The sequence below is a fragment of the Corvus brachyrhynchos genome, unplaced genomic scaffold (assembly GCF_000691975.1).
Source record: "Corvus brachyrhynchos isolate BGI_N302 unplaced genomic scaffold, ASM69197v1 scaffold61, whole genome shotgun sequence".
NCBI lineage: Eukaryota > Metazoa > Chordata > Aves > Passeriformes > Corvidae > Corvus > Corvus brachyrhynchos.
The window spans coordinates 4,989,786-5,003,502 of NW_008236478.1; the positions used below are offsets into that span (position 1 = coordinate 4,989,786).

The 13,717-nt window shown below is 37.5% G+C and overlaps 1 protein-coding gene across 1 annotated transcript; it reads right to left on the bottom strand.

The window, feature by feature from the left end:
* Positions 1–330: 330 nt before the first annotated feature.
* On the bottom strand, positions 331–13,711 carry CEP55 (centrosomal protein 55). The gene is made up of 8 exons (XM_008643800.2): positions 13,357–13,711; positions 10,827–11,114; positions 8,587–8,631; positions 7,708–7,846; positions 5,546–5,859; positions 4,488–4,559; positions 3,733–3,858; positions 331–3,277 (listed from the first exon to the last, which is right to left on the bottom strand). The coding sequence occupies exons 1-8, from the start codon at positions 13,537–13,539 to the stop codon at positions 3,071–3,073; spliced, it is 1,374 nt and encodes a 457-aa protein (XP_008642022.1). The 5' UTR covers positions 13,540–13,711; the 3' UTR covers positions 331–3,070.
* Between the last annotated feature and the right edge of the window lie 6 nt (positions 13,712–13,717).

The window sequence follows — 13,717 nt, forward strand, 5'->3', positions numbered from 1 at the left end:
TTTCCTTATCTGTTGCAATTTTGAACATGTTACTCTTCTCACTGAGCACTGGAAGAATACTTACAGCTTACATTTTTTTCTTTCCTCTGTATGAATTTTTGTCATTTTTTAATGTTTTTTTCTAGACTGGATAAGCCTGGTTCTTCCATGAATTTGATCAGAAATCTGAAAGACTTCTACTACATTCTTATAAGCCTGAATTGTTCTTGAAGTATAATACTCAAAATCAACATAACTGTGTGAAAGATGGATCAAAACCAAGACTAAAAGCTGCACAAGCAACTAAATTATTAGAAGTTGATTCATTGATATAGGAAAAATAACAGAACCATCTTTCAGTTTTTATTTCACAAGCAGCTCTCCTTATGGAAAAAAAAATTGTGGAGTTTTAGCTGTCTTTCCAGCCACCCAACATTGCATCAAAACCACTTAATTTGCTGTTAAAAGCTGTTAAAAGTGTGAAAGCTAGGATTTATGAATATACTAGTGTTGGTAAACCATCGTATTAGCCCCCAAGCTTCCTAGATCAACAACTTCAAATAATGCAGACTTTCTGCTAGGTTGAAATTCAATTACTTGAAAGGGACAAAACAGAAAAAGGCTCCTGAAATGGTAAACCCAAAGTGCTTGAAGTAACAAAAACATTGCTGTTGCTTCCCGCCTTAAAAAGAACTATACTTACAGCTAATTAATTCTTATGAGTCAGGTGAGCATGTTAGGCACAAATTTCTCTTTCCTCCATATAACTAAAGAGAGGAGCAGCAGATCTTTGTTAACTTTCAGAATAAAAAAAACAAAACTGATTTCTTAGCTTCTGAGGAATGAAAAAAAAGCACTGATACGATCTGCATACGTTATAAAGTTGGAGTTTTATAGTTGGTTTTAATTACATATAAGTGATGACAATAGTATTTGTGGGTCTGCTTTCAAAGTAAGTGTTTTACTTCACTAGAATGTCATTTTGATATTTTTAAACATGTACCACATTAATGACCTGTATAAATTTATCAGCAAGAGGGTTTTTGTACTTAGGTGTAATATTTATCAGGTAGGACTAAATCCATTGTTAAAGTTCAGGAAAGATGGAATGAACAAGACTTTTTAAAGGTTATCACAACTTTCCAAGTCTCCCTCTACCAGCTTCTAATGTGGAAGTGTTTCATGCTAATTTAAGAAAGCCTCAGAACTACTGAAGAGTGCTGACCTGTAGTAGGCAAACCTATTTCATTTATAATACATAAAAGATCAGGATTTCCTTTTGCAGAAACTATGCTGAGTATGCAGCTGAGAATAGAATACTAGCTGATTAAGGTGTTGTTAAAAGACAAACTAACAAACTTTCAAAAGTAGTTTAATTAGAGATTAAAATTATTAGGCTACAATGAAAAGCATAGCTATTATCCTGAATTAAAATATTTTTTAAAAGATATGAAATTAAGACTATTTCCCTCATGGCAAAACCTTGAGATTCTGAAGCATAATTTCTCTTTTACTCATTAGTTTATCATATCTTTGGTCAGAAAACCTGTTGCTAGCAGTTGAGCAAATTGTCAAATACAAAGATTAGCCTGAGACAGTCAGTGGAATTGAAAAGTGGACAGTGGCTAATACAGTAAATCTGGCTGAGATATTTCAGGTATAAAGATAATAGCTTTTAATATTTTCGGTCTCATGAACACTGGATTTAATTGAGAATAACATCTCTTGATAATATAAGTGATTAAAAATAACTCGGAAAGCACCTTCATATCTAAGTTTTAACCATCAGGGATTAAGGTGAACATCACGGGGTAAATGCATGCAGTTCTGCAGCAAAGCACAACAGAAAAGGCTGATACCAGCTAGCTGTCAGAATCAGCAGGCCAGAGAAAGATACTTGGGTATTTGTGTGTCCTCAGCAAACCATAACTTGTAAAATAAGTAAATTTATTCTTAACTAGTGTATCTTTGTAAAATTTCTTCATTTTAATAATTTCCACAGAAATAACTTCTTGTTGGGACTTCACCACACATGAAAGGAACAAAATGCTTGCAACACATTCAAGTTTACAGTAGGTGCTAGAGAAAAATAACACAGCAATTGCAAACCCATTAGGGATTTTTTTTGCCAGCTTCTAATTTGTTGCCAGAATTCATCACTAACTTGTGTTTTGTATTAATACCAAAATACAGTGACACTTCAAATCCACTAGAGCAGTTTGTTAAAAACTTCACTTTGGGCCATTTGTCAAATCTAAGGTTGAATAACCGACATTTCCAACTTTAACCTCTAAAATACAGAAGCAAAACAAGTTTTAATTCAGTGTAATTCTATATCCAAACTTCAAAAATGGCATCTGACATTGTCTGAAATATAAACTTTCTTCAGCACCAAGGAAGTTTGTGTTTGCTAGGAAGTTGGCTTTTCTTAGATTAAACCTTGGTCAGCATTTTAGTCACCCCTAACTGTGGCTCACGATAGTCAGCTATTTAAGATTGATGTTTTCAACATTAATCTTAAGCAGCAAAGATCCAACATGGCCCTCCTGAGTTTTTGTGTATCAAGATGTTGATCTATTCCACATATATTTGATATATAACACATATATGTATATACACACTACACATTTATACACATACCATGTATAAATAAATATATATATAGTGCACCTACAAGGGCCAAAAGTCTTTTGCAGCTATTCTTGTCAGTTAAGGTACAAGCACAATCATCAGGATTCTACAACCAAGAACTGGGTATGCCAAAACTAAAATATAGTCTGACCCAATAGTTGTGCTTTTACTATTCTTACATTTAATAGTGCAAAAAGAAAAAAAAAAGTCAGTAGTTTACTATTTTAAATATTCCTAATTCTAAAAATATTTCTGTTTGCAACCAGAAAATGCAGTAGCTGTTTTGCAAAAACATGAGGTAAAATACTGAGGTCAAATTACAATGTTAATACTGTTTTTGTGGAACTGAATTATAAAATTAGCAGTCCTTTATAGAACTGTAAGAAAAAAGCTTTAAAAGATCTTTTGCCAAGCATATTGGCAGCATATATGAAGCAAAGATAGTAAGTCCATTTGGAGCTCAAGCTGTACAGATGTCAATGTGTGCTAGTAATTCTCTATGCTGGCTTGTTGGATATGCCACTTTACATCTGGGACACTCGAGAAAACTTTCATTAAGGCAGCTGGAATGTTTCAGGGGAGGACTTCTGTCATATGTGGTCAGCTTCTTGTCAAATACAGCTTGCAAATCTTCTTGTGGTTCCATGCGTCCAGATTCCCGGAGTTTCTGGAAAAGGAGGAGCTTCACTGTGAGACTGGGGCATGCATGCACTGATCAAGTACTGTAGGAAAATATATTAAGCCTGATGGCACACAAGCCTTGTGTGTGTTACAGCACTAAGGACTGTGCCCTGTTCACCAGCAACAAGTCTGAGTGGAAGCACATTGCAGCTTTGTCACGGTGCAACAGACAAAACTGGGTCACACACTGTGATACAAAATACAGCGTGTTCCCTGCTCAGCACCCTGACTGTTCTGGAGCTCCTGCTGCAGTACTCCTGCTCCATGCATGCTGGAGAGAAAAGCAATGCCTGCCTGGCTGGCACCTGGCTCTGCACCTTGGGGAAATAGACATAAAGGATGGAGGAACACTTAATGCTTGAAATGAGATCCCAAAGTAAGCAGATGTATGTTTATGCAAAATCCCTGGCTAAATTCACCTGCAAGTTATTCAGTACATACCAGAGGTTCCAGATAGGTTATTTTCTCCTTGGCCTTGTGCAGCTCCTTGAGAACTTGGTTTAACTGATGCTTCAAGTTCTGGCGATCAAGCTTTCCATTCTCTAAGTCTGTGGTGCATATCTGGATCTGACAGCCCCACAAAGTGAAAAATTAAAGTCAAAGTTACTATGAATTGGGAGGAATGTTTCCCATTTATATATTTAAAGTCAGTTTTGCTCTGCAATAACATCTTAAAATGGGATTAAAACAAAATTTTAAATGAAAAATTAAAAATTCCTGTTGCTTTCACTACAATGAAATTCACACATGCCCAGTTACTAAAATCTCCCTTAGCAGAGGTGCAGTATAAAGATATTTTGGTTGGAGGGTGTTTCAGTTTCAAATAAAGAAAACAAAATATGGCAATGCAATTATTTCTATAACTATATCAAAAATACATTACAAAACTTCAATTAGGTGATTAGTTTTAGGATGTTTCCTGTGCCTTATCTGAGGCTGTAACTGTTGAACAAGTGATTGTGGAGAAAATAGCATCAGGTTTGATCATACCCTCTTATCAGTGCAAGGTTACAGATTTTTCTCCTGACAGATGTGTCAAAATTTTTAGAAGTATCAAGAGATTATGCATGGTTGAATATTCATGCCTAGCATTACTTTATCTAATATACTAATCATTCTTAAATGTGAAGTTAGTCTAGAAAGACTTTGTGCCTAACACAGATTAAATATCAGCACTTTAGCACATAATTTGGTACCTGTTGTTCCAACAAAGCTATTCTTGTGTGTTCTGCCTCCTGTTTGAACAATGATTTACGAAGAAGTTGCACCTACAAGGCAGATGAACATTTGTAACAAACACCTTCCATATACAATAGTTAATAAAATAATTAATTAAAAATAATTAATTTATAATGGGATGGAAGCAAACTCTTACATTCCAATGCCAACAGAAAATGTATGCCTGTTATGCAACAACCAACTCAATTCAAATCTCTACTTCCCCAAGGAAAACCCTAGTGAAAAATTGTTACTGCACTGAGAAGGTGGAATGCAGGATAATGTTATTGTTAAAAAAAAGAAACGAAAAACTGAAGCCTCCTAGGTGATTGCCAAGATACTGACAAAAATATACTCACAAAACCTATGTTTGCACTAACACGATATGATGTTAATAAAAAACAAACAATGCCGCTTTTTTTAATTTAAGAGAACAAGTTTAAGGGTCAGAAAGGACTATACTATAATCATTAAGTAAATGCATACATTAAAATGTTCTCTGCTTTCAGCATGTATCAGCTTTTATGATAATGCTGTTGGTTCAGCTTCAAAAAATAAAATAAACATCTTTTAATCACTATTAACCAGTGAGAACCAGCCTGTGTTTAGAGAGCTTAACTGTTGTTCTGGTTTTTGGCCTACTTTGGTGTCTAGTAAATTTTATTCTCTTATTTTAAATATCAGTTGTATTGTAGCTGCCAGGTGACAGCAAATATTAGTAGTATTCCATAGGAGCGCATGATAAAATGAATTTTTACCTTTCTTGTTCTCATCTACTATTAGTCTTAAGGATGAACTGTATTAGAATCAATTCAATATTTTCTCACTTCTCTTTCGTGTCCCTTAAGACCAGGGAAATGATTGAACAAAGACGTTCCCAGTTTAAACAATTCAGTTTTAACCACAAGGACATGAGTCTAGATCTATGCGAAGCAGAGTTACCAGAGAGAGGGATGGGCCATTCTGATTAACTATGAATTTTCATCTCTCTTGATTCTTTGCTAATGATCTCAAACCTCCAAATCCATCCACTTACCTGACATAAAAGATCTTCAGACTTTTCTTTTTCTTCTCTGAGCTGTTCTTTGATAGTTTCATTTTCTTGTTTTAGTCTTTGCGCTTTCTCTTTCATTTTATTTTCATTTTCTTGAGTCTTCATTTCAGCAACCCGTTGTGACTGCAATAAGGCATTTAAACTCATCATTTCCCCTTGTGTTTCTTCATATGTCTTTTTGAGTTCGTTTAATTCAGATCTCAGCTGGGTTATAGTGCGTCTTTCAGTCTCAGGATCGCGCTTACCAGTTACTAACAGCTGGTCATAGTATTCTTGCTTTTCTTCCTGTAGATGACCTTAATGAGTCAGCAATAATTGAGTTAGTAATGTGAAGAAAAAACACTTAAAAATCAGAGCACTAAATCTTTAACAACATTTTAAGGCTTATTAATAGAAATTGATGTAGTAGGCTATTGCACAGCTCAGATTAGAACTAAACTGTAGTTGAAACAACTTTCAGTATTTATAATGCATTAAGTCTCCTTACCAATATACTTACTGGAAAACACAGTTCTTACAAGGCCTCATACATTATACTGACACATGGGAATCTGACCCAAAGACACTGGATTCCTACTTCCACTTTTAGGCTCCTTAGCCAAGCTGCTGGCATTACTCCCTCCCCAGAGATACCCTTGAGGATACTTCAACCTTCTACTTCAACCTTGTTGACCAAAGCCAGACTTCCCACTGTCTTTTGCAGACCATCTTTTCCAAATAGTATGCCATAATTTACTTCTAAATAGCAAATAGAAAGGACTAAGATAGTTCTTTTGATTAAAAAAATGCTTTCTTCTTGGGTAGCAACTATTACTTAAACTAGAGTTAGAAAAATTTCTGCTTGTTGACCCAAGAAAAGTTTAATAAGTAGGAAAATATTAAGAGGCAGACTGCAGAAATTCAGAAGTAATACAAAATATATGTAGAAGCAGAATGAGGGATGCAGAATTTCATGGGCTTTGCTGATTTTTGGCACTGTAAGTTTTGTGACTTTGATACTTTTCCTATGAACTAAGCCCTACCTTCTCATTAGCAATACTCCTTTATAGGGCAATGACACTCTCAGAGATAGGCCAAGTTTTTCCTTGGAAAGACTTGTCATATATACTTTCAACTTGTATAGCTAGGTTCTTAGAAACTTGGATTTCTGCTACTGCCTAGCTGCTTGAAGAGAGGAACTTTCTTACACCCTGACTTCTAGCCTCCTGGCTGCCCTTGCGGCAAAGCTTTGACTGCAGTAACTCTGGGGTACATTTCCTGGTGGGCTGAGTCTGCCTCCCTCTAAAAATACTGTTTGTAGATTAGTGAACAGCACCAAAACAAGATTATGATGATATTTTACTGTTTTCCAGAAAGATTCAAACAGCAATACAGAAACCAAGCCACTGCCCGTGAATTACTAAGTGGCAAGTCTGTGGGCATGCTCTTACTCCACACGATGCTAGTTCTGTTTAGTGAATTTACTTTGCAGGTCAGTTGCACCATGTATGAAATTAATAATTGATAATAAGAAAAGGAAGCCTTCTGGTTCTTCTGCTCAGTATGATTTAAATTTTATTAATACTGAGAGGGTGTGCCTTATTGAGGAACTGCACAGCAAGGAAGTGAGCTGTAGGTAGCCAGATCCTTATTGTGAAACACTGCTTTGGAGAGATGCCAAAACCTATCACAGGTTTTCTTGCCCTGTAACAACTGTCCAGGTGAGCAAAGAACGTGGCAATCTTGAGTCATTTTTATAATATTTATTTTGAAAAAAGTAAATTAAAAAAAAATCTGATCCACACCTTGCTAGTAAATCCTTAATGCTTTCATTATGTCGATTGAAAGTGTACTTTGAAGGATGGGAGACATACATCTATTTGCCTCAACACTTTCCACAAACAGAGAGGTTGCTAATAGAGTGTCAAGGCTGTTAAAAACCATCTTTGAAGAGGATAAGAACAGGAACTACTGTTGGTCAAGTAACATAGCTAGATAGCAGGAAGCAGAGAAATATTATTTAACCAAGTTTTACCATTAAGCAGGCAAAGTGTTGAGAACGAAGTGTTGATTTTGTTTAAGTGTGCTATAATTAGTTTTCAGAAAATTTATTCTACAGAAAATTATGGTTTGGGTCACTTGTGGGGAAAAAAGAAAGTTGATACCTTCTGAATTTGATTTAGATTCTTGTTGGCTAACTATTTCTGCCTTCTGTTCAAGTTCAAAGATCCTTCCAAGCAATCCCCTGACATATGCTTCCCGTTGCTGGTCATACAGTAGCCACTGTTGGTTTTTCTCAAGAGCCTTCATGAAAAGAAACAGAAGAACAACAAAAAAGTCTCTGCTAATTATTCAGATTTTAAAAGTATATGTCTTATGTCTTAAAAATATTGGAAGTTATATATATTAGACAGTTTAAAGATAGCCTGCTGCAAATTGTAGTAATCTGTACAATAAATAAACAAATCCATCTTCATTTGGAAAGTTAAGTCAGGATGCTGAGCATAAGTTAAAACTGCAGCAATGGGAAAATTACTTAAAGAACAAAGGCTTTCATGAGTCATGCCTAGATTATGAAGAATTAGCTTTTCAATCTCAAATATAAAATAACAGACCTTGAAAATGGAATAAAATAAAACTGTATCATTGCAATTTAGTTTGTAAGAACGAGGACATGTATTTTTTAGCTGCTTGGCTCATAGACTTACTCAGCTTGGAAAGGACCTCAGGTTTCTGATCCAACCTCATGCTGTCCCAGGCAGTGTCAGGTTCCTAGAGGCTCCTGATTTGTCAGCAACCACTTTGTTCTAATGTTCCAAGCAAGGTCTTTCAAGACGATTTAAATCTTAATTTTTTCTTTTGGAAGTTTTTGGGTTTTTAAATTTAAATTATTGCCTTGTCACAAAATAATTTTAGGGATTATATTTTAGAGAAAAACATACCCTCTGAGGTCCCATACTACCCAAAAATGTACATGATGATCATTTACATTCTTCGGCATCTCAATGCAGACGGTATGTACTTGAAATGTACAGGGAACTTACATCTTTCAATTGTCTTTCAACTTCAGTGCTGTTTGTTGCAGCTTCCTGCAGACAAAGAACAACTTGTTAGTGTTGTTTCAAATAGATGGCTGAAACAGCAAAGCTACTCCTTTGTAACTATTAATCTCATATAAATAGCATAAGAATATTTAAAAAATTAAAACAGCTGTGCATTTTGTGTTTAAAGTCTTTATAGGTGGTTGTTGGGTTTTTGTTTTTGAAGTATACAAGTTATGTAGAAAGCCATTTCATATATTTAAAATAGACTCTTCTGCAAGATATGGGAGAAAGATTTACATGGAATTTATTCCATAAGTCTGCTACTCGTAATTACATTAAACCATTTCCTAAGGAAACCATCATGCATTTTCTGTTGAACTGCTGTCTTGGAAATCCTGAAGGGTGTTCCTCAAAGAGCTTTTGAAAAATGAAGATATATAAGGGTATTATTTAAGTGCACAAAGAGAGGTAAATGTTTCTTCTATTTTTGTATCCTCATACGTTTAACAATAACCCAGACATACAGGAGTTGCTGGGGAAAGCCAGGGACCTCGATGCTTCCCTGGGATAACAGGAAGACTGTAAACATCTGGGAAATTGTGCAAGCCTGTCTGGAAGCATAAGGACAAACTGCCTGATTTTCTGAGACCTGATCCACAGGACAGTGAGTATGACTCATGTACATGTATGAGTAGGAGAGTTTTTGAGACCCATGTTAAACTAGAGAGCAGTTACACAGTCCTATTTCTTCTCTGCATGATACAAAGTGTTTATGAAATTGTGTAGGTATAAGTCAGAGGGAACTTCAATGAGAAAAAAAATGTAGATTACTACCCAAATTTTCTATGGGTCTTGGAACATGATTTATAACAACTTATAGCTTAAAAATACAGAACTTTGAATGCAATTATTAAACTTCAACACTTCCTAATAAAAAATGCAATTTAGAGACACTGAACTTGTTTCTATGAACATTAGAATCCTGCCTCAGTGAAAACTTTCCCAAAATTGTGTCATAAAACTGTTGTTTCCATTTCAGAGCTCGTATACCACCTGGCAGTTTCAAGCAGCATTGCTACACTTGTGTTCAAATTCTCCAAGATATCCAGTCAAAACATCATTGTACTCTGTTGATAAATCAGTTAAAAATTTAAAAGAAAACTAAGGTTTTAAAGTAATACATGTTTTGGTGGATTATTGCAAAAAAAAATAATGAAAATCTATTTATTTAACATACATTTTAACACCTCTAACAAAGTTCAAAGTCTCTTAAAATTTAAAATAAATACGTTGCATTTAAAGCAGTATTTCTCAGTATACTGCATTATTAGAAGTACTATATATACATGTATTATCATTCAAAAGTAGTAGATGAAGATACTCTGTCATGTATTTGGCTATAGCAGAATTTCTAGAAATTGCTCAACTCCCGTGTAGAGTGCAGGGAACCAGCACCATCTGCAGGTCAAAAGCTGGAAAAGACAGACTTACAGGCACCTATTTTTAGGCGCCTGTGCCTAAACAACTTCCCTGTGCCCCTCACAGAGATACTACGGCATTTTCCAAAGAACACTAGAACGGGCTGGGGGTGGAAAAATAACTGTAGAATCCTCAATAGATTTGTAAACACTGCCAAGGATTGGCACCATACCTACTGACCACTTTACATGAGAGGAGACACTCATTATTCCTGTCCTATCCTATATCACAGTGAAGAATTTACCATGTGTGATGCCATTTCTAGAAAGTACAGACCATTAGTTTTAACAACTGAGACACAGATGAGGATTCATAAGAACAGAGAGAAGAAAGATATTTTCATGACTGAAGCTGAATTAGGTGAGGAGCTGAGTTTGTCTTTATTTGTGCCCCACTGCGGCCTTCTCACTCTGTCTAATCACTGAGCACACAAATCAGAGAAGGGCACAGTGCCTGCTTAAGCAACAGTGGATCATCACATGTAGTATCACAAGTCACACTGCCTGTGTGTGAGCTTGAATAAGGGACCCTGCAATACAGCAGGAGAGAATTCCCTCCCCCGCTGCATTGCCTGAAGTTGTGCTCTCTGACTGTTCCTCATTTAGAGTTCAATCTGGATACCATCTCACTTCATACAATAATATTTCAGCATGCAACACAGCTTGTAAGAAAACTAAAAACCCCTCCTATTTTATGACAGGTATTGGTGCTTAGTGGGCATAAATTCCAATTTGCAATTGAAATATTTCTTCAGTGCTTACCTGGGATGCCTGAGAAGTACTACTGGCTTTGTTCTCAAGATCAGAGCATTTTGCCATGACTGCAGATAAATTACATTTTAACCGGTTAATTTCTTCTGATAGAGAACAAAGTAACTGTTCTCTCCTTTCTGCTTCCTTTGTTTTTTCCTCTAGTTGATTTTGTAGTAAGGAGACTTTACTATTCTTGGTTTTGGACTTCAGCTTGTCTTTCAGGTTTTGGATTTCTCTGTCCTTCTCTCCAAGAAGATGGTTGTATTTTTCTTTTTCTTTTTCAAGAGAAAGTATTTTCTAAATGAAACAGAATAAAAAGGAGTAAGTGTTAGTCTATGCATCAAATGCATTAGCAAGTTTACAGTAGTGTGAGATGATCTGAGCAGCAGGGTCTAGTGGAAGGTGTCCCTGCCCATGGCAGGGGGGTTAGAACTAGGTGATCTTTAAGGTCTCTTCCTACCCAACCCATTCTATGACTCTATGATACTCACTTTCAAAGTTCTCTCTTGGCCTTTAATTAGCTGAGAAAATTATTTTTAACTCAAAGCAGACAATACTAGAGCGATTACCTGAAATATTTCAAGTGATAGTAAAACCAGTCTGAAACAGATAAAACGAGGAAAGAATACAAAGAACCAAATTTCACAGGCTTAGCAGGTACTCAGTTTTGCATATGAATTAAGATCACTATAGTATATGAGCCTTAAAACAAAAGCAGTACATGAACTCCAAAACACTTCCAGCTACATTTCTTAGTATATTTCTTAGCATAGTTGGTAGCTTTTGGGAAGCCTTCTTGCAAACTACATGGCAGTAAGTTACAAGAGAGTTATTATAAAGCATTCAAGACAAGGATCCTGTTTTCCATATTATCTGGCCCTGTAGCTTCAAAATGTGCTTAAGTAGGTATTTTCAACATGCACTCTTTTTCCAGTAGGCCTCCAGCACAGGTAACCATTATACAGAATTAGTACTGCATTTAAGATGTCATGGGGCTCTGCATGAACTTTGGATGTGATAGAATTTAATTCTGTGTGAGAAAGGCTGATGTAGAAATCCTGCACGTTGACATCAAGTCATTAGAAAGAGAAACTGAAAGAAAGTGAATTTGAGAGAGCCTCATTTAGGGAGTGGTTGAACACCACTGCTCACTAAAATTAAAATAGTGACACCAAAGAGTACCTGGTATATCAAACACGATGTTTTTCCTAGTTTTTCCTAGTTTATAGGAAACCAGTATTAAGTAACCAACACCGAGCAAACAGCAACAGACTCAGCAAATACACTAAGGAATTTAGCCACAACTGTGCATGAGCTGCCCAGCCATAGCTCATCCTCAGCTTAGGACTTCTCATCTGACATTGTGGCACAGACACATGACAAGCCCTTTTGTTAAAAAAAGTGGCCTAGAAATACTAGTGCACCTATTCTCCATTAGTTGTATCCTTTCCTAGAGTCTATCTAAAGTTTCTGTGTCCTTCTTGGAAGCCTGACAGCATGTGACTAGGTCACATATTAAGTCTTGAACTTCTCTCTCTGCAGCCACAGGTTTACCTTGAGTGGAACAGTCGTATAGACATAATGATGCTGCAATACTTTGCAGTGTCTTAGTTTTTGCTCTTTAGCTGCAATGGAAGAAAAATGTAGCGACCTGATGACAGTTTCAGTTACCTATAGCTGAGTGGGAGCTTGACAATTCAATTCAAACAAACACTCTGCACTTTTTGGCATGTTCTTAATCAAATGTTTGTGAACATAAAGTTCTTTTCAGGAAGTGCTTAAAATAATTCTCTGAGACGTGTTCTATTGGACACGTGAGGACAGGTCTTAATGGACTAACTGGCACCTCTGGCCTCAGCTCTTTGTATCTACCAGCCTTGTCAGATGCGTGTGATTTTATTAGCTCGGCTATCATTGAAAAATATCTGAGAATGAAAGTGCCAAATTAAAAGTTTGTCTTAACTGTCTAACACTACTAAACCAGTCGTGACGTCAAAAGTTATAAGAGGAAAGGTGGGGCTCTTGCTCCTGAGAGGAAAGATGTGTGCCAATGTCTTTACAAGCAATTTGATGGGTGTTAACGTCTTTGAAATGGGTCTTAATGCCTTTACTGACTTTGGGCAGCAGGTTCGTTACCACGCCCAGACAGTTTGGTTCCTGAAATAGACAAGGGTCTGCACAAGCCTGACCTTCTGAACTTCGGGGTAAAAAAGGAGGTTCAAGGGGCGATATGGGGTAGGCGGTTCGGGAAGGCTGCACCTCCCCAGTACCTCAGGCAGTGGGGAAAGGAAGAGGGCAACACGCGGCCGGGAGTTTAGGGAAAAAGGGAGGCTGCGCCCTCCGAAACCGCGAGAGAGAAGATCCCGAGGGCGTGTGCCCCAGTGGCCTCTCTCCCTTTATCTGAATTAAGTCGAAGGACTCCCGTGACTCCTTTTTGGACATAAACCTCTGGCGTTGGTGGATTTTCCTGACACTCCCGAGGCCGAGTGCCGTATCCGTGGGACACGGCCTGCGCTGGCTCAGGGAGAGCCCGGCTCACCTGAAGGAGCCCGCTCCTCTCCGGGTCCGTCATTTTGCCTCTTCCTGTGGCGACTTCCTCCATGGATTTCCTCGGGGCAGCACCCTCCTGCTTACCCTTCTCGAGCCCACTGTCAGCTCTGGAGTTGCCCGACTTTAGTCCCCCCTTGCCAATAATTCGATCTATGGCGGTCTTGGCGTTCATGTTTAGGCGCCTGTAGAAACCAAACGAGGCTCTACGGAACAGCGATCCCTTCTAGCGGGTGGGACAAGGCTTCCGACAGCTGGGGTCTCGCGCAGGCTGCGCGGGCCCTCCCGGATCCCGCGGGGCTCAGAGGGGCCGCGGGGTCACGGCGCGGTGCGGGGTCACGGCGCGGTGCGGG